General features: G+C 39.1%; 1 protein-coding gene and 1 long non-coding RNA gene across 6 annotated transcripts in view; one reads left to right on the top strand and one right to left on the bottom strand.

The window, feature by feature from the left end:
* LOC121036414 (uncharacterized) overlaps positions 1–17152 on the bottom strand; it is a 24335-nt gene extending 7183 nt beyond the window's left edge. The window contains exons 1-3 of one of the 3 annotated variants that reach the window (XR_005793342.1): positions 17039–17152; positions 8084–8177; positions 7750–7989 (exon numbers count right to left, since the gene is read on the bottom strand). This is a non-coding gene — a long non-coding RNA (uncharacterized LOC121036414). The remainder of the gene's footprint in view (positions 1–7749; positions 7990–8083; positions 8178–17038) is intronic. The other 2 variants (XR_005793341.1, XR_005793343.1) reach the window with 2 other exon arrangements.
* The window catches only part of TMEM33 (transmembrane protein 33), a 25077-nt gene continuing 20422 nt past the window's right edge, over positions 17087–21741 (top strand). The window contains exons 1-3 of one of the 3 annotated variants that reach the window (XM_040484895.1): positions 17087–17205; positions 17390–17462; positions 21236–21330. In XM_040484895.1, the coding sequence (XP_040340829.1) occupies positions 17418–17462; positions 21236–21330 (140 nt within the window). In that variant the 5' untranslated portion in view covers positions 17087–17205; positions 17390–17417. Of the gene's footprint in view, positions 17281–17389; positions 17463–20014; positions 20099–21235; positions 21331–21741 lie in introns of those variants that run through there. The other 2 variants (XM_040484906.1, XM_040484914.1) reach the window with 2 other exon arrangements.

Below are 21741 nucleotides of genomic sequence, written 5' to 3'. Positions count from 1 at the left end.
CCAGCAATTGCACCACTAGGCATTTATCCACGGGATACAGGTGTGCTGTTTTGAAGGGACACATGCACCCCCATGTTTATAGCAGCATTATCAATAACAGCCAAAGTATGGAAAGAGCCCAAATGTCCATCGATGGATGAATGGATAAAGAAGATGTGGTATATATATATATATATATATATATATATATATATATATATACACAATGGAGTATTACTCAGAAATCAAAAAGAATGAAATCTTGCCATTTGCAACTATGTGGATGGAACTGGAGGGTATTATGCTAAGTGAAATTAGTCAGAGAAAGACAAAAATCATATGACTTCACTCATATGAGGACATTAAGAGACAAAACAGATGAACATAAGGGAAGGGAAACAAAAGTAATATAAAAACAGGGAGGGGGACAAAACAGAAGAGACTCATAAATATGGAGAACACCCTGAGGGTTACTGGAGGGGTTGTGGGAGGGGGGATGGGCTAAATGGGTAAGGGGTACAAAGGAATCTACTCCTGAAATCGTTGTTGCACTATATGCTAATTAATTTGGATATACATTTTAAAAAATAAAAAATTAAATTAAAAAATATATATAAAACATAAATAATTTTGAGGTGCTTTGCGGCTCAGTGAGTTAAACATCCGACTTTGGCCTAGGTCATGATCTCACGGTTCTTGTGAGTTCGAGTCCCACATTGGGCTCTGTGTTGACAGCTTAGAGCCTAGAGCCTGCTTCAGATTCTGTGTCTTCCTCTCTCTCTGCCCCTCCTCTGCTCATGCTCTGTCTCTGTCCCTCTCTCTCTCAAAAATAAACATTAAAAAAATTTTAAAAATAAAATACAAATAATTTTCTTCACAAAAGGAAAAAAATATGTAGGCCACAGACAAATAAATGTAAAATTACTCTTTAGGACTTTGATCAAAAGGATAAATATAGGGATGCCTGGGTGTCTCAGTCAGTTAAGTGTCAGATTCTTGGTTCAGCTCAGATCATGATCTCACAGTTTGTGAATTCAAGCCCTGAGTCAAGCTCTGAGCTGACAGCATGGAGCCTGTTTGGGATTCTCTCTCTCTCTCTCTCTCTCTCTCTCTCTCTCTCTATCTCTTGCCCACTTGCACACACGTGTGCTCTCTCTCTCTCTCAAAATAAATAAATAAACTTTAAAAAAAAGGATAAATATAGCACCCAAAACTGACTTTTTCAGGCTTCTAATGAGCTTACAAATCCCATTACACGAAAAATCCACAGTTAATGTTGTCCTCAGTGGGGAAAACCTGAAAACTTTTCCTCTACAGTCAGGAACAAGACAGGGATGTCCACTCTCACCACTGTTCATCATAGTGCTGGAAATCCTGGCCTCAGTAATCAGGCAACAAAAAGAAATAAAAGGTATTCAAACTGGCAAGGAGGTAGTCAAACTCTCACTATTTGCAGAGGACAGGATACTCTCTATATAGAAAACCCAAAACATTCTGGGGCGCCTGGGTGGCTCAGTCGGTTAAGCATTTGCCTTCGTCTCAGGTCATGATCTCATGGCTCATGAGTTTGAGCCCCCCTGTTTCCCTCTCTCTGCCTTCCCCCAGTAACACATGAACTCTCATTCTCTCTCTCTTAAAAATAAATAAACATTAAAAAAAAAAAAGAGAGAAAGAAAACCCAAAAGACTCCACCGAAAAACTGCTAGAACTGATACACAAAATAAGTAAAGTCACAGAGTACAAAATCAACATACAGAAATCTATTGCATTTCTATACACCGATAATGAAGAAACAGAAGGAGAAATCAAGGAATCAATCCCATTCATAATTACACCAAACACATTAGATATCTACGAATAAACCTAACCAAAGAGGTAAAAGATCTGTACTCTAAAACGTATAGAGCACGGATGAAAGAAATTGAAGAGGACACACAAAAAAATGGAAAAACATTCCAGGCTTATGGACTAGAAGAAGAAATATTGTTAAAATGTCTATATTACCCAATGCAATCCCTACCAAATCCCATTATTTATTTTATTATTATTCACATTTTTATTTTACTGAAATTTTATTATATTTAAAGCATAGCTGGATAGCACAATTTTGATCTATAGAGTTAGTGGCCAGCTACTCTGTGATGAAATAGCAAATGAAAAGGATTTGGATTTGTAATAAGGAAGCTTCTTGTCTTCGCTCTCTTTGTTTCTTCTAGACTACTGGAAATGTTGACCTTCTGGATTCAATAGGTAGGGTAACAAGTTTACCGGAAGCTGTTCTGTCAGAGCTGGTTGAGTGCTCCAAGGGAAAGGAAACAGAGCCAGGGTGGTTGCTGTATCAGACCAGAATACTCCAACTTCCCTGTGAAGATGAACCAGACGCTTTACGCTTTTAAGCAAAAATGCTTAAAATTTTCACTTCCTCTCGCAAAATCACTATTTGTGGGTCAATGACTGGAGGTAGGGGTTAGTTCATTGTTAACTTTCCTTTTAATTTTTACTTTTTAAAAAATTTTTTAATGTTTTTATTATTTATTTATTTTGAGAAAGAGAGTGGGGGGAGGGCCAGAGAGAGAGGGAGAGAGAGAATCCTAAGCTGAGAGAGAGGGAGAGAGAGAATCCATGCTGTCAGCACAGAGCCAGACTCTGGGCTTGATCTCAAGAACTGTGAGATTATGACCTGAGCCGAAATCAAGAGATGGACGATCAACTGACTGAGCCACCCAGAAGCCCCAGCTTTCTTTTTAAAAAGTAGATTGTAAAACTTCTGAAGTCCAGGTAGAGTAATGAACAGATGATCTTAGACAATTCCCTTGAATGGACTAGGATTCAAACTTGAGTTTCAAATGTCAGAAGGAAGTAACCTGATCTCTGACTTTCAACTGGTAGCTGTTGGAGTCCCAGCCAAGTCTATCTCCTGATCACGTTGAAATCTATAAGAAGATGGAAGAGATTGCGGTATACCATCATTTCCTGAAGCCCTACGATGTATCTCTAGTGTATACATTTCTATTTTTTCAATCTCTAGTACCTAAGCCTCTGATAAATTTTCAAAATACGGTACAATCATGACCTATAAATATTTATAAGCTAATAATTTATTTCATATGATGTATAAGATAAACACATGTCGAAGATTTTACATAGCTCATTAAATAATGAGAGAACTGGGAAATCTGTTAAAATTGGTTCAAAGGTGAATTCAAAGATCTACAACTTCCTATAGAGGAAAGGAATGTTGAAATGGAAGGAAAAGTGGATTTTGCTACAGGAGTGGGTGGGTAGAGATGTCAAAGCAATCTCCATTTGGCAGAATTTATTTGCATGTCTATAGATGGTGGAAGGCAGAATATGCCTCCTTCCCCCACCTCCAAAATGGCATAATTACACCATTTCAATCATCCTTTTTTATCCAATGCTTTTTATATTTTTGCATTAAATATATAATCCTCAGAACCCGTCAATATGTTAGGGAGTGAAGGGGAATTGAGTTGATACAGAGGGAATTAAGATTGCTAATCAGATGACCTAATTGTAGAGATTATCTTGGATTATCCAGATGGGTTCAATGTAATCACAGGGGTCTTTAAACGTGGAAGACGGTAAGCAGGAGAGTCAGAGGGAGCTGTGACTATGGAAGGATGGTCAGGAAGATGCAACATTGCTGATTTAGAAGATAGAGAAAGGGATCCAAGAGCTCAGGAATGGGATGGCCTTTAAAAGCTAGAAAAGGCAAGCAAATATAATTCTCCCTACAGCCTCCAGAAAGTAATGGTGCTCTGCAGTTACCTTGATCTTAGCCCAGGGGAACCTGTGTGGGACTTCTAGTTTCCAGAACTGTAAGAAAGTAAATTTGTGTTGCTTTAACATGCCAAATTCATGGCAGTTTTTATTTTTTAAAAAAAAATTTTTTTTTCAACGTTTATTTATTTTTGGGACAGAGAGAGACAGAGCATGAACGGGGGAGGGGCAGAGAGAGAGGGAGACACAGAATCGGAAACAGGCTCCAGGCTCTGAGCCATCAGCCCAGAGCCTGACACGGGGCTCAAACTCACGGACTGCGAGATCATGACCTGGCTGAAGTCAGACGCTTAACCGACTGTGCCACCCAGGCGCCCCCATGGCAGTTTTTAGAAACAGCAATAGAGGGACACCTGGGTGGCTCAGTTGGTAGAGCATACAACTCTTGATCTCAGGGTCATAAGTTCAAGCCCCACATTGGGCATGGAGCCTACTTAAAAAAATAATAAAAAAGGAAAAGAAAAGCAGCAATAGAAAACTAACAAAATAGACAAAAACTAGTTGCCTTGCTATCAGTTATCTACGATTTATGGAGTATAAAAATAGCTCAGTCAAAAACAAAGGAAAACACGCTTACATATACATTCATGCATAGTTAAGGTATCATAGTCATGCTATATCTGCAGAGCTTCTGGGGCTTACTTTTCAGGCAGAAAATAAAGGTACAAATGTATTCTTAATGAGATGAATGACTCAGCACTTAGCAATTGCAAAGATGCCTTATCCAACCTCAGGATCATTAATCACTGATGGAAGCAGAAATGAGCAAATTGATGACTTGATGGTTCAGTAGAACCCCCCCCCTCGAAAACTGGGGAGAGCCAAATCATCAATAACTCCGGAATCAATTCTTGCTCCATCAGCCAATTTCTATCCAAAAGGAGTAATGGCCTTTTAGTAGCCAACTGCTTCAGCTTTGGGGGTGTGTTACAGCAAAATTTTCTTCCTTCAATTAAAATAAGCTGGATAACGGGAATTGATGTCCACCCTGAGGTAACTCTTATCAAGTCAAAATTGATTGACAGACATTGGGGGAGGGGGAGAAGCAAAAATATAAAAAGCATTGGATAAAAAAGGATGATTGAAATGCAACTATATTGTTTTTGCTTTCCTGGCATCCATACCTTGTTCTTTTCATAGCAACAGGCATAGAGTTTCAGATGAGGCTGATCCCATACATCCTCCCCTTACTACTCCGTTCAGACAAGAGTGGGTGAATGACCTAAGCCTGGCCCATCTATCTTAACGATAGGTTAAGAATTTATGAGACCAGGGGTGCCTGGCTAGATCAACTGGGAGAGCATATGACTCTTGATCTTGGGGTCCTGAGGTCAAGCTCCACACTGGGGGTAGAGCTTACTTTAAAAATAAAATAGGGGCGCCTGGGTGGCTCAGTCAGTTAAGCATCTGACTTCGGCTCAGGTCATGATTTTACGGTTTGTGGGTTTGAGCTCTGCATCAGGCTCTGTGCTGACAGCTCAGAGCCTGAAGCCTGCTTCAGATTCTATCTCCCTCTCTCTCTGCCCCTCCCCCATTCATGCTCTGTCTTTCTCACTCTCAAAAATGAATAAATGTTTAAAAAAGTTTTTTTTTAATAAAAATAAATAAATAAATTAGGAGCACCTGGGTGATTCAGTCACTTAGGCATCCCACTCTTGGATTTCAGCTCAGGTCATGATCTCACAGTTCATGGGATCAAGCCTTGCATCAGGCTCTGTCCTGATAGTGCAGAACCTGCTTGGGATTCTCTCTCTCTCTCTCTCTCTCTCTCTCTCTCTCCCCCTCTCTCTGCCCCACCCCCACTTGCATGCACATGCATTCTCTCTCTCTCTCCCTCTCTCTCTCTCAAAATAAATAAACAAACATTAAAATAAAATAAAATAAAAAACGCTTCACATTCAAGCAGGCTCTTTAAACAAAAAAAGAGGGAGCACCTGACTGGCTTAGTTGGTAGAGCATGCGATTCTTGATCTCTGGGGTTGATAGATCTTACTTAAAAATAAATTTAGGGGCGCCTGGGTGGCGCAGTCGGTTAAGCGTCCGACTTCAGCCAGGTCACGATCTCGCGGTCCGTGAGTTCGAGCCCCGCATCAGGCTCTGGGCTGATGGCTCAGAGCCTGGAGCCTGTTTCCGATTCTGTGTCTCCCTCTCTCTCTGCTCCTCCCCCGTTCATGCTCTCTCTCTGTCCCAAAAATAAATAAACGTTGAAAAAAAAATTAAAAAAAAATAAATTTAAAAAAATAAGTGAATAAGTAAAAAATAATTTAGGGGACCAGACTGAACCCACTGAAAATCAATCTTGGATTATTATGGTCCCTCTGGTCTTTTCAAAGTAGTTAATTACTTTGTCCCCATTTCCCCATAAGTCTGTTTGGGATTAATTTCTGTTACAGTCAAGAGAGTCCTGACTAAGACAAACATGTATATTTGGTAAGTTATCTCACTATTATTAAAGATAAAACTAAGACACATTAAAAATGTTAAGATCTTATTTGAGCAAAAATCAATTCGAATCAGGCAGTGCCAACCAAGCCAGAAGTGGTAACAAGTACTCCACGATAGGAGCTAGGAGAAAGACTTTTATGGAGTAAAGGCAGAAGCAAAGCAAGGAAATTATTTTGATTGGCTATAGCTTAAATATTTGCCTTATTTGGAAAGTCAAGTTGGCTCTTTGCGATTGATTATCCTTAGATTTTGTTTTCTTAACCTTGAGGCATTTACAGGGTTCGGTTTTGGATTGCTCACTTAATGCTGATAAGGTACTAGAATCACCTTCAGTCTAGTGACCTCCTTGATTTAACACTAGCAAACATACTGATCAAGGAAGAAAGTAAAGATATACACCAGCGGGGAAAATTCCAATTGTTAAACAAAAAAAAAGGAAGGGATGTTAAATATTATCCGTATATAACGTAAAACATAAAATGTCCAAGGAAAACTAAAATACTAACTCAAAAAGATATATGCACCCCTATGCTCACTGCAGGATTATTTAGAATAGCCACAATACAAAAGCAACATAAGTGTCCATGAATGGATGAATGGATAAAGAGGAAGTTTCTCTCTGTCTCTCTCTGTGTCTGTCTCTGTCTCTGTCTCTCTCTCTCTCTCTCTCTCACACACACACAAACACATACACACACACACACACACACACACACACACACACACACACAGAGGAATACTATTCAGCCATTAAAAAAGGAAATCTTGTTGAAAGAAGGGGCGCCTGCGTGGCGCAGTCGGTTAAGCGTCCGACTTCAGCCAGGTCACGATCTCGCGGTCCGTGGGTTCGAGCCCCGCGTCGGGCTCTGGGCTGATGGCTCAGAGCCTGGAGCCTGTTTCCAATTCTGTGTCTCCCTCTCTCTCTGCCTCTCCCCCGTTCATGCTCTGTCTCTCTCTGTCCCAAAAATAAATTTAAAAAACGTTGAAAAAAAAATTAAAAAAAAAAAAAAGGAAATCTTGCCATTTGCATCAACATGGATGGACCTTGTGGGTATTTTGCTAAATGGAATCTAAAACAAAAACAAAAACAAAACAAAACAAAAAAGGCAAATGAACAAACAAAACAAAACTCACCAAGAAAACAGATTGGTGGTTGCCAAAGGGGAGGTGGTATGGGGGTAAGCAAAATGAGCGATGGGGATCAAGAAATATAAACTTCCAGATATAAAATAAATATGTAATGGGCATGTAATGTACAGCAATGGTGACTATAGTCAATACACTGGTATTGTATACTTGAAAGTTGCTAAGAGTAAATCTTAAAAGTTCTCATCATAAGAAAAACAAATTTGTAAATTTGTATGGTGACAGACAACTAGACTTATGGTGGTGATTATTTCCCAATGTATAGAAGTATCAAATCAATGTTGTATACCTGAAAGTAATAGAGTGTCATATGTGAATAATAATAATAATAATAATAATAATAGACTATTCAAAAAAACATAAAATGGTTTATGATACCTTACAAAGGAGAAAATGATAGATGTCACTGCATTCAATAGTCAACACTAACCACTGGAAACTCCTATATCTTGGCACAGTAGCTTCAGCTTCTTCCACTATGACTTCAGTATATTTTACACTGTCCCTAAGTTGCCTGAAACACTGTTCTGGAATCCACTTCAGGATCTATAGTTTCATTTGAAGCCCAAGAGAATAGCACAGGAGTGGAGAAAATATAGTCTTTGTGATGCTTCTGCTCTAGGGAGAAACAGCAGTAGAAGAAAATCTAGCAGTTACTAAAAGTGAGCATCATTTGTAAAAATAATCATAGTACAATCTGATAAGTTGTTACCTCCTTATTTTCATCCATTCAAAATAAATTATTTCTTCTTGGTAACATTTCTAGAACCTCCATTGTGTTCCATTTTCGTCTACCTTCAGCCTGTCTGAGAATGCACAAGAAGCAAAAAGCATGTAATGAAAGGAACTCGATTATTAGAATAAAACGATTATGTTGGTTCAGTCAGCAAAATGAAGTCAACCTACTAAAAAGAGTTTTAATGGGGAGTATCATCCTTCATAAATCAGGCAAGGAAACCATGAGCCATCTGGAAAGCAAGTTGGTTTGTGCCCTTTTCATTTATCTTAATTTAATAGCTTCATGGAGCCATGGCCAGGCAGTCTCTGGTTAAGCTTGGGGTCTAATGTTGTGGGACAGATCCTTCCTCCATATATTCACTTACTATTTTTATTTAGCTTTCAAAGGCAAAGGAAACAATTTCAACACTATCAAAGGACTAGTATCAAAACATAATTTTAACATCTTAACATACTTTTTGAAAAACTCTAACAAGGGTGCCTGAGTGGCTCAGTCATTAAAATCTGACTTCAGCTCAGGTCATGATCTCATGGTTCCTGAGTTCAAGTCCCACATTGGGTGAGCTTGGGCCCCACTTCAGGTGAACCCTGCTTGTCTCTCTCTCTTTCTGTGTCCTCTTTCCTCTCCAACAAAAATAAAAATAAATAAATAATTAAAAACTCTAACAAACTAATAATAGCAGATGGTATCAGAGACAAACAATCCAATAGAAAAAGGCAACTGAAGAGAAAACCTGAATGGCCAATAAAATCGCGAAAGAGTGCTCAAACTCACTGCTACTAAGGAAAATGTACATTAGAACAAATATGATATACCATTTTCATACACATAAGATTTGGTGGGAACTAAAAATAACAAATGTTGGCAGGGATTAAGGATATTCTCATACTCTAAGTGCAACCACTAGAAGTAAATTTGCAACTATTTTAATATGCAAAGTTGAAGATATTCTGGCCTATTATTTTTGTTATTATTATTATTTTTTAAGTAGGCTTTATGCCCAGCATGGAGTCCAAAGTGGGGCCAGAACCCATGACCCCAAGATCAAGACCCCAAGATCAAGACCAAGACCCCAAGATCAAGCTGAGATCAAGAGTTGGCCAGTTATCTGACTGAGCCACCCAGGTGCCCTATTATCATTTTGTGTGTAAGCTCTGTCCCCACCGTGGAATTCAAACACATATGACCCTGAGACCCAATGTCACATACTCCACTGACTGAGCCAGCCAGGCACCCTGTATTCTGCTTCCAAATACTTATTCTAGATAAAATCTCATGCAAAGTTGTTCATTTCAGAATTGATTAAAAAACTTTTTTTAATGTTTTTTTATTTTCGAGAGAAAGAGAGACAGACACACACACACACGCACACACACACACAGAATCCAAAGCTGGCTCCATGCTGTCAGCACAGAGCTAGAAGCGGGTCTCGAACTCAAGAACTGAACCAAGAGATCATGACCTCAGCCGAAGTCAGATGCTTAACTGACTGAGCCACCCAGGTGCTCCCAGAATTGATTTTAAAGGTAAAAGACTAAATGTTCATGAAGATGCCAAACAAATTCATTTTGGTAATTCATAAATAGGATACCATAATGTAGCTAGAATAAATGAACTAAACCCAGGTGTAGTACCATGGTTACATCCTAAACACACTGTTGACTGAAAAAAGTAGATTCTAAGAGCATACATGAAGTATGGTACCATCTGTGAAAAATGTAAAAGGATAGAAAACTATACTGTATATTGCTTATTGCGCATGTACAGAGGTAATATAAATCTATGTAACAAAAGTATAAAAACATGAACAGTAAGAATACAGTGATTTCAGTGAAAAGGTAGCTCTGGATAGTTAGGATAATGGAATGGGGATGGGTTTCAACTGTATGTACTGTTTGATAAAACAGAAAAATCTGAAATAAATATGGCGAAAAATTAACTTCTGTGATACATGTACCCCTGGAAGTACAAAAAAGATTTTCTTTCTTTTTTTTTTTTAAAGGATTTTATTTTTAAGTAATCTCTACACCCAACATGGGGCTCAAATGTACAACCCTGAGATTAAGAGTCACATGCTTTACTGACTGAGCCAGCCAGATGCCCCACAAAAAAGATTTTCTGAAAGATGTACTGGCTTTAATATTTTTAATGAGATGAAACAGAGCAAAACTTCCATGTATCTATTCTCCTAAAACGTTATCTTTTTGGGAACTTGTCACACTGGTTCTCTCCACATTTTGAAAGGCATCCCTTGCAATCTTCTAAATCTTAATAGCTGTTGATTTTTCCAGGGCACCAAACAAAGGAACAATTTGAAATACCAGGTTAGATGTTGAGAAAAAATTACTCTCTGTAACAAATACTTTTGCAATTCATCTGACGTTTGTAGAGGAGGAAAAATTTCTTTTTTCCCTTTACCCCTCTTAAGTTCATTGGCTGGTGCCCATGAAAATTAGACTGACAAAAGACAGATTAACAAGAGAAAAAGAAACAGAAGCTTATTAACATGTGAATGAAGCATACACATGGGAATACCCAGAAAGGAGTAACTCAAAGAGATGGTTAGAACTTGGGCTTATGGAATATCTTCCCAAAAGAACAGTAAATTTTTAGAGAAGTGACCAAACGAAGAGGACTTTGAGTTTATAGGGTGACAAATTGGGGGAAGGTGAATGTATGGGAGATCTAATGAAAGATAAGGGCTAATTAGCAAAGTATGTTATGTAGATTCCTTGTTGCCATCTCTGGGCTGATTAAGGTAACTTTTGTCCTTTCCAGTAGAGAGAGGAGGGGGAACAACTTAATAAATTTATGTCCTATTTTAGGCAATAGGAGTAATGCAGAGAGCTTTCCTTTTTATCTGCTTCTTCTCAGGGGCCTTCAGCTTAAAATAATCCTTATATCAGGGGTGCCTGGGTGGTTCAGTCGTTTAAGTGTACGACTTTAGCTCAGGTCACAATCTCACAGTTTGTAGGTTCAAGCCCCACATTGGGCTCTGTGCTGACAGCTCAGAGCCTGAAGCCTGCTTTGGATTCTGTGTCTCCCTCTCTCCCTGCCCCTCCCCTGCTTGTGTTCTGTCTGTCTCTCTCTCAAAAATGAATAAACATTAAAAAATTAAAAAAAGAATAATCTTTATATCAAAGTGCCATATTTTGCTCCCACTGATTTTTTCGTTGTTTCTAAAAATATTGGAGGACCAAATTGAATTTCCAATTGATCATTAAATATAATTTTTGGTAATAAGCCAAAAATCATATAGTAAGATTTCAGATTTCTTTTATTACAGTTTTTCAATCTAGAATCTAGACAAACTAACATTTGGTTGTTTTAATTTTGTACATTCTTTTAATTTGAAATAGCTCTCCCATCTTTTATAATGATACTCATTTTTTTTAAGTTTATTTATTTTGAGAAAGAGAGAGAGTGCACATGGGATAGGGGCAGAGAGAAAGGGAGAGAAAATTCCAAGCAAGCTCCACACTGTCAGCACAGAGCCCGATGCGGGGCTCTAATTCATGAATTGTGAGATCATGACCTAAGCTGAAATCAAGAGTTGAAATCAAGAGTTGAAATCAAGAGTTGGATGCTTAACCAACTGAACCACCCAGGGGCCCCGATACTCACTTTTTGAAGAGGCCAGGCCAGTTGTTTTGTAGAAGGTCTCACATTTTATTTTTGTCTTACAATGTTGTTTAACTTGTTATTCTGTCTCCTTGAATTTCCTATAAAGTGAAAGTTAGGTCTAGAAGGGCTTTATTAGATTCAGAGTAAATATTCTGCCAAGAATTTCTTATAGGGAATGTTGTGAATATTGTATTGTATCATATCAAGAGACAGTGTAAGGATAACCCACTATATTTGTGATGCTAGATTTGATCTCCTAGCTTAGGTTTTAACTGCCAGGTTGCTCCTTGGGAAAGATTCATCTTTCCTCTTGTAATTGGTTAAAAAAAAAATCTCTAGTATAATGCTTTGGAAATGTGTCCCCTGTCAACATTTTACCCAATGGGTTCAGCATCCACTGAGGAGTCTTACTATTGTTAGTATTATTTCCTGACCAGTTATTAATGTTTTCATTTTAAAAATGAATAGTTGTATACTATATTTTAGTTAAGAATATTTTTAAGACTATTGGGGTCCCTGAGTCAGTAGAGCATGAGACTCTTGATCTCAGGGCTGTAAGTTTAAGCCCCACACTGGGTGTAGAGATTACTTAAAAATAAAACCTTAAAAAAAAAAAAAAGGCTATTAACCAAAAGTCCTCAACCTTCTTCTATTCCTCATTGTTAAGTTTCTCACGTCTGCTTCCTTGAAACTTACGTCCTTTCAGAATGTAAAGTCATTGAATTATAAGAGAAGATTAAATAAATTCTCTAATAGAATAGGAATATATTTAGGGGTTTCAATGAGGGAATTTTCTGATGGGAAAAGGAGAGACTGGTGACAGTGGCACTGGGCAGTATGATTGAGTAGAATTGGAGTAGGCACATAGTGGTATGCTGGACCCAGCACATATTGGCTTGCAAGAGCTGATTGTTAAATTTTTCAGAATTTCGTGAGCTGGTTGTTATGCACAGCCATTATTAAAAGTTAAAGTGTATAAATTTACAGTGAGTTATATTAAAAATAGATAACAGGGGCACATGGGTGGCTTAGTCAGTAGAGCATGCAACTCTGGATCTCATAGTCATGCGTTCAAGTTCCACTTTGGGAGTAGAGATTACTTTTTTATTTTTAATTTTTTTTTAACGTTTATTTATTTTTGAGACAGAGAGAGACAGAGCATGAATGGGGGAGGGGCAGAGAGAGAGAGGGAGACACAGAATCCGAAACAGGCTCTAGGCTCTGAGCTGTCAGCACAGAGCCCGACGCGGGGCTCCAACCCACGGACCGCGAGATCGTGACCTGAGCCGAAGTCGGCCGCTTAACCGACTGAGCCACCCAGGTGCCCCCAAAAATATTTTTTTTTAATTTTTTTTTTTAACGTTTATTTATTTTTGAGACAGAGAGAGACACAGCATGAGCAGGGGAGGGGCAGAGAGAGAGGGAGACACAGAATCGGAAACAGGCTCCAGGCTCTGAGCTGTCAGCACAGAGCCTGACGCAGGGCTCGAACTCACAGACCGTGAGATCATGACCTGAGCCGAAGTCGGACGCTCAACCGACCGAGCCACCCAGGCGCCCCCCCAAAAAATATTTTTAAAAAAGGTAATAAACATTCAAAACTCGTAATTATTTTTACTACACTTTCCCATTATCTATGCCCTTGAGGTTATTTATGTCTATTGTATCTGCATTATGGAAATGTTATATGATAATGAGCTGTGCACATCTCTTTCCAGTTTCATGTTCAGTGACATTAGGCTAATAGTTTGAAATAGGTCATGGTGGCAGCATTTACAACATGGAAACACCAGCAAGCATGACAAATCAAGGCTATTTATTATTTTGTTGATTGTCTAGACTTAAAAGTTATGGTCAAGAATGGGGTGCCTACGTGGCTCAGTCTGTTAAGAATCCGACTCTTGGTTTCGGCTCAACTCATGATCTTGTGGTTTGTGTGAGCAAGTCCTTGAATTGGGCTCTGTGCTGACAGTGCATGGAGCCTGCTTGGGATTCTCTCTCTCCCTCTCTCCCTGCCCCTCCCCGTGCATATGTGTGTTCTCTCTCTCTCTCAAAATAAATAAACTTTAAAAAAAGTTATGAAGAGCTTGTTAATACGGATGAAACTTAAAAGTGTGTATGTCTGTAGCTGTTAACATTGTAAACAGCAGTAAAAATTGAGTAAATATTCTTTCAGTATTCAAAAACCGTTATTCACTGCAGAAAAGAAGTTGATCACATCATTGTTGAAAGAGTGAAGTTTCAATACGTGTTAGTTGTTTCACTTTGATTTTATTCCTTAACAAAAATATCAAACAACATTCACAGAATTATGTTGGTTCATCAATAGCGACAACATGTTGCTCTGGATACAAAAGTTCAGTAAAAATCAACAAAAGTGCTTTGTGAGAATCAATTGTTATATGCAACTTAAGCAGAGAACATTTGAGGTTAATATTTTTTTAATAAGAGCATTTTTTTTTAATTTTTTTTTCAACGTTTTATTATTTTTGGGACAGAGAGAGACAGAGCATGAACGGGGGAGGGGCAGAGAGAGAGGGAGACACAGAATCTGAAACAGGCTCCAGGCTCTGAGCCATCAGCCCAGAGCCTGACGCGGGGCTCGAACTCACGGACCGCGAGATCGTGACCTGGCTGAAGTCGGACGCTTAACCGACTGCGCCACCCAGGCGCCCCAAGAGCATTTTTTTTAAGTAGGTTCCATGACCAATGTGGGGCTTGAACTCATGACCCCAAGCCCTGATACTGAGAGTCATATGCTCTACCCCATGAGCCAGCCAGGAGCCTCATAAGAGGAGTTTTTAAATCAATAAAACATATATTCATATATATATGTTTCATATATGTTTATATATATGTATATACATATATATGTATATATGTATATATGTTACATAAATATGCTTATAAAGAATATATATGTTTATTTATATATAATGTTTATATATAATATATAATAATATAATATATAATATATATTTAATGTTTATATAATATGTTTATTTATATATAATATTTATATATAGTTTTATATATGTTTATATACATATATATGTGTATATACATATATATGTATATATATGTATATATGTTACATACATATGCTTATAAATAATGTATATATAATGTTTATTTTGAGGGAGAGGGAGAGAGAGAAAGGGATGGACGCTTGACCAACTAAGCCACCCAGTTGCTCCCAAACATATATATTGCTATGGACTAAAATTCATGTGTTGAACCTTAACCCCAATATGACTAGATTTGGAGATAACACCTTTAGTAGGTAATTAAGTGTAAATGAGGTATAAGGGTGTGGCCCTACCAATAAAACTGGGTGGCCTTATTAAAAATGGAAGCGAAATAAGTCAGTCAGAGAAAAACAGACATCATGATTTCATTCATATGTAGAATTTAAGAAACTTGACAGATGAGAAAAATAAGATAAAAACTGAGAGGGAGGCAAACCATAAGAGACTCTTAAATATAGAGAACAAACTGAAGGTTGATGGGGGTGGGGAATGGGCTAAATGGGTGATGGGTATTAAGGAGGGCACTTGTTGGGATGAGCACTGGGTGTTGTATGTAAGTGATGAATCACTGAGTTCTACTGAAGACAATACTATACTGTATGTTAACTACCTTGAGAATTAGATAAATAAATAACTAAAGGGAAGCAAGAGTTCTCTCCTTTCCCTCTCCTTACCAGGGAAAGGCCATGAGAGCACACAATGAAATGGCAGCCACTTACAAGTCAAGAAAAAAGGCTTCAGAATGAAACTTTACTGCCAGCACCTTGGTCTTGGACTTTCCAGCCTCCAGAACTGTGAGAAATAAATTTCTTTTGTGTAAGTGTACAGTATTTTGTTATGGCAGCCCAAGCTTAGACAGACAGACAGACGAACACACACACACACACACACAGACACACACACACACACTCCTGATAGGTACCTAAGTATTTGTAAGCACTGTTGGGGAATGATAAGTGCTATAAAAATATGGAGTAAATGATCTATGAAGAGTGCAGTGAAGGTGGTGCTTTAGATAACCCAGGCTGTAGATCATGAGGACCTGAACTTGGGAAGTGACCTTAGAAAAACAGAAGTTTAGGGGCCTGGGTGCCTCAGCTGGTTAAGTGTCCTACTCTTGGTTTTGGTTCAGGTCATGGTCTCATAGCTTCAAGGATTCGAGCCCCACATCTGTCTCTGTGCTGGCAGCGAAGAGCCTGCTTGGGATTCTCTCTCTCTCTCTCTCTCTCTCTCTCTCTCTCTCTCTCTCTCTCTCCCTCCCTCTGTCTCCCTTTCTCTCTGCCCCTTTTCCACTTGCACTGTCTGTCTCTCTCAAATAAATAAATAAACTTAAAAAAAAAAGAAAAACAAGTTTACATGGCTTCAATAGGGCACCATTTGACTTGTCAGCTAACTGCCTAGCACCTGGACTGCCCATGGATATTGGATATTTCTCCTGTAAGTATGTGAAACATTCCAACTAATCCCCTGAGTTTTAGTTTGCTCCTCTGATCATCCTCTATCCTATTGCCAGAGTGATGGTTCTAAATCTCGTGATATCACTACTTCTGCTTAAAATTGTACCATGATTCCCTGGATTTCAAGGTCAAGTACAGATCCTCTTCTTAGCACATCTGCCTAGCCCTCTATCCCAACTTTTCTACAATCCACCTCTCCCTGTCCCACCCCTCCCCCAACACATACATCCCTTCATTCTGGTCATACTGAACTAGTTCCTTGACTCTGTCCTGTTGCTTCATGAACTTTCTGTTGCTCTATCTGGAGTTCCCTCCCCTGTTTAGCCAACTTCTCCTTGTCCTTCAAAATGTAGGGCCAGAATTACCCTTTCCAGGAAACCTTCCCAGACCCTTTCTGATTTAGGTACCCTCCACTGTGGCCTCTGTCCATATTACACAAGCACTATGCCGTGATTTCGGTTTGTCTTTCCCACAATCTGTGTCATATTCATTTTTTTACCCTCCATGCCAAGCATTGGGGCCTGTCACATAGCAGGTCTCGTTAAGTACTTGTTGAAAATTTTTATAATTAGGACCACAGGGCTTAGCGAGCCTGCGGAGTTAAAACAGCAAAGAAGACATTTCTACGGCTTCTGCATAAAAGAGCAGAGAGATTTTGGGGTTTGGACAGGGACAGAGAGGATCGTCTGGAGAAGCGGGAAAAGTTGCTTCGCCACCCTCCCTTGTTAGCTTCCACAGCTAGAGTACAGGACGGGCGAAACTGAAATAAGAAAAACTACATTTCCCGTCATGCCTCAAGACACCGCTATCGGTTTCACCTCTTTGTCACCGCCTCTTCCCCACGGAAGTAAAAGGAGCACTTCCAGGTTCGGCAAGAACCTGGAGCTGGGGGTGTTAGATCGGCGCCGTTGGGTCTTGTTCCGAAGCTCCGCCTTCTCTCCGGTTTTTCTAGAAGCCCGGCTTTGCTCTTGGCAGTGTCGTACAGGTATTTTCCGGCCTCTTCGGGTGCTCCCAAGGCAGTTCGCTGCCCCGGAGCGGGCGAGACTTTTCTTCTGTTGAGGTTCGGAGTTCCCTTAGGGCGCGGCGGGCTCGTTGCACGGTGCAGGGAAACCGGTTATCGGAGTCGTGGCCCCGTGCTTACATCCCTTTTCTTCCCTTACCGATTGCAGCGTCCGAGGCGCGTGTGCGAATCTCCCCATGGCAGAAACGGCCCCGAACGGCCCCCAAGGGGCGGGCGCAGTGGTAAGTGAGCGAGCAGGGTCTTCTGGGTTGGTTTGTAAGAGAACGGAGCAGGAAGTGTTGCTCAGTTCCGAGGCGTTTCAGCTCATCGCTTAAAGGGCCTGGGCTTAGTGAGTGAGGTGGGGGTAGCGTAGAGAGAAGAGATCTTGAGCGAAGATGTGGAGGAAGCTACAAGTTTTCTGTTGGTAGCGACAGTGGGCTGGCCTGGATCAGGTGACCCTCACCTGTATGCCAAGGAAATTGGGCCGCCTTGCCTCTTACCCCCTCTCGGTCTCTAATTGTCCTAGGTTCCAAGGTTGAAGATGCCACCTGAGGTGGTGCCGTGACACAGGCCTCATTCTGCACAGGCGTGCTAGGAGAGAACGTCTCTCTGCCCGTTTTATGCCATTATATGGAAATTACGCAGTGAGGGGGGCGGGGTCTTTTTTTTTTCTTTTCGTCATTTTATCCGTACCTTTTTTTTTTTTTTTTTTAACGCAGAGAGCTATTAGGCTTCTGTAAATATTTTATTCTTAGCATGCAGATCTGCTTAATAGTTATTTGTATTGCTCTCTAGTTTTAAACACTATGAATGTGTGAATTGAGCTTGTCTCTTTTTCCTTTTTAAACATTTTGCAACATTTCCACGTATATACACAAATTTTCTTTTTTCTTGATTTAGCTGAGCCGTTTAAGAATTAGTTGCATACACAATGATGGCCAATTCATACATACTTAAGTATTCTTTTACATGACCACGATGCAGCCGTTGTGGCAATATTTGCAGTTAAATTTGAGAAATTTAACACTGATACATGTTGTTACCTTATTTAAAATCCATATTCAGATTTCCTCAGTTGTGTGTTAAAGTGTCTTCCTCCTCATCCAGGATTCAGTCTAAAAGCATGCATTGCTTTTACTGGCCTTTAGTCTCTTTTAGTCCAGAATAGTTCCCTTGCCTTTTTCCTCTTGCCATTTTTGACTTTCAATAGTCCAGACTTGTTCTGCAGAATGCTTCTCAAATTGAAGTTGTCTGGTTTTTTTTTTTCCCCCTGGTCACTAGATTCAAGTTGAACATTTTGGCACGATTGTTGTTACATAAGTGATAGTCTGCCTTTTTCAGTGCACTATATATATCAGGAAGCATTTTATGTTGATTTATTCCGTCATTGCAGATTCTAAGTTTGATTATTTGGTTCAAGTGGTATCCACCAGATTCTCCACTGTAAAAATACTTTTTTTTCTTTTGTAGTTGAAAACTATTCTGTGGCATGATACTTTGAGACTGTGTGAATAGTTTTTCCACCTAAGTAGATTTGTTGACTATAACATGGTTAGATTGTTGCCTCTTAAAGTATAAACCAATACTTTTTTAAACCTTTTTTATTGTGTACTAAAATAGAGATATATAAAGTATTCAAAATGAAACACAGAGACCAGTGATTTATTACAGAATAAACACCCTAAACAGTTTTGTTTTATTTTTTTTTAAAGATTTAATTTTTTTTTAATTTTTTTTTTCAACGTTTTTATTTATTTTTGGGACAGAGAGAGACAGAGCATGAACGGGGGAGGGGCAGAGAGAGAGGGAGACACAGAATCGGAAACAGGCTCCAGGCTCCGAGCCATCAGCCCAGAGCCTGACGCGGGGCTCGAGCTCACGGACCGCGAGATCGTGACCTGGCTGAAGTCGGACGCTTAACCGACTGCGCCACCCAGGCGCCCCTAAAGATTTTATTTTTAAGCAATCTCTATACTCAACAAGGGGCTTGAATCCACAACCTGGAGATCAAGAGTTGCATGCCCCATTGACTGAGCCAGGTGCCCCTAAACAAATAGATTTTATTTTTTTATTAAAAATTTTTTTTTGTTAATGTTTGTTTATTTTTGAGAGAGACAGGGACAGAGGTAGGCTGTAGAATCCGAGGTAGGCTCCAGGCTCTGAGCTGTCAGCACAGAGCCCGATGCGGGGCTTGAGCTCATGAACTGTAAGGTCATGACCTGAGCCGAAGTTGGACACTCAACCAAGTGAGTCACCCAGGCGCCCCTAGATTTTATTTTATTATTTTTTTAAGGTTTTTTTTTTTTTTGAGACAGAGACAGAGCATGAACGGGGGAGGGTCAGAGAGAGGGAGACACAGAATCTGAAATAGGCTCCAGGCTCTGAGCTGTCAGCACAGAGCCCGACGCGGGGCTTGAACTCACAGACCGCGAGATCATGACCTGAGCCGAAGTCGACCGCTTAACCGACTGAGCCACCCAGGCGCCCCATGCCCCTAGATTTTAAAGAATATGTTGTAAAATTAAGTTTTAGTCTGAGTATTTGTGGAGAAACTGAGTACAGTAAGCTAGATTCGTTCTTCCACTTGGCTACTTGTGATCATTTAAATTTAGAGGAGTCACAATGTAGTAGGTTTGGCTAGAATAAAACAGACATCTTTCTTTTCTTCTTTATTTCTTTCCATCTCTCTCTCTTTCTCTCTTTTCCCTCTTTCTTTCGTAGGCTCCACACTCAACGTGGGGCTGGAACTCATGACCCTGAGATCAAGAGTCAGACACTACCGACTGAGCCAGCCAGGTGCCCCAAAACAGGGATTTTTCTGAAATTACCTGCATATTGTTATAAAGACATGCAGTAAAACATCTTTGGATTTTAAAATGTACTTGCATTTTTTTCAAAAGCTTTTTATATAGTATTTCAAAAGATAATTAAGTTAGATTGCTTAGAGTAGTGTTTTTAGACTCCACATTAAGATTCGTAAATGAATTGTGAAATCAGCATAGTGGAAACACTAAGTATTTCTTAAACATTAAATAGAATACAAAATACCAAAATCCATCACACATAGGAAAGGTGATGTTTTGGGAAGCTTCTGTTTACTTGTATATCCGTGTATGTTTGTGTCGAACCTTGATGTAAAAATTAACATAGATTCTATCAAAAAAAAATGTAAAAGCCACTTAAGAATTTGAATTAAAGACACATTTTTAATGAGAAATCAGATTTTAAGTTATTCCATTAGTGATAATGGATACATCTTTGGCAAATGCAGCAAGGGCAAAGAAAGATTGAGAAGAAAATGGAGAATAAAGTGGTATATGGGAGTTTAATCTAGGGCCATTGAAACTAGGGTAAGATGTATGGGGCGGTTTCCAGGGGATGAAGAAAGTCATAAAATTGGAGAGGCAGGTGCTATTTAACATTTGACAGCCACATTTTGGACAGAGTATCTCAGGCCCTTCTTTATACGTAAGCAAATTATCCACAGGCCAGTAAGTTCAGTAGTGAGTGACTGTTATCATGGTTTTACATTTCTCCTTTTGCAAGGTTCATTTAATTCAAAGTGGCTTTATGTAATGCCTTTTTACTCAAATCTTAAACCTACCTATTTGAATTTGAGATTTTTCTAAGAACAGACACTATGGTTCTCTTGAGAGCAATTAGTTCTTATTTAGCATTCTTTTAAAAGATGAAGCCAGTATTACAAGTGTTGAAGGAATACAGACAATTGTAGTTAAATTTCAGTTCAAAGGTTTCTTAATTAGTCTGTATTTTTTAAAATATCAATTTTTTTTTTCTATTTAAGTACTTTGGTGCTTTCTGCATCAAAGCCATAAGGTGTTTGGATGTGTTAGTGAGGGTATATGTGAAACAGCTGCCTTAAGAGTTTTCATTTTGATTTTAAATAATTGCTACAGGGCTGTTAAGACATTTTGAATAGGAGTAAAACTGTAATCTTCATTCTTAGATAATTTGCAGGTTTAGTTCACTACAATATTTTTCTTTTTAAATTTAGCAATTCATGATGACCAATAAACTGGACACGGCCATGTGGCTTTCTCGATTGTTCACAGTTTACTGCTCTGCCTTGTTTGTTCTGCCACTTCTTGGGTATGTATTACACAGATTTCTGCCTTTGATACTCAGTTCAGTCGGTTTTTATGGACTACCTTTTATGTGGAAGACTTGTTAAACTGCAAGAGTTTCAAGGACAAATAAAATGCAGGTCTCCTTTAGGCACTGATAACCCAGTGGTAGTATCAACTTAAGGAATATTTTATATCATGTGCTTTGTGAAAGTTGACATCAAGTTGAAAATCAGAAAGAAAATGGATGTGTGGGGATGAGAGGAGTTCATATTTTTTGCCTATTTGACACTTTAACTTAATAGGAGGAACGCCTGCTTTATAAAATTCAGTTGGGTATGTATATGAAGTGATGCTTCTGAGAAGGTATAGTAGGTTCAAGTAATTTTTTTCTATTGACATGGAAGAGATTTAGGTGTTGTGCAATGATGATGCA

This window comes from Herpailurus yagouaroundi, unplaced genomic scaffold (genome assembly GCF_014898765.1).
Source record: "Herpailurus yagouaroundi ecotype Mexico unplaced genomic scaffold, PumYag 28, whole genome shotgun sequence".
Taxonomy (NCBI): Eukaryota; Metazoa; Chordata; class Mammalia; order Carnivora; family Felidae; genus Herpailurus; species Herpailurus yagouaroundi.
The sequence above is the reverse complement of the archived record's forward strand: the minus strand, read 5'-3'. Positions and strand labels throughout refer to the sequence as shown.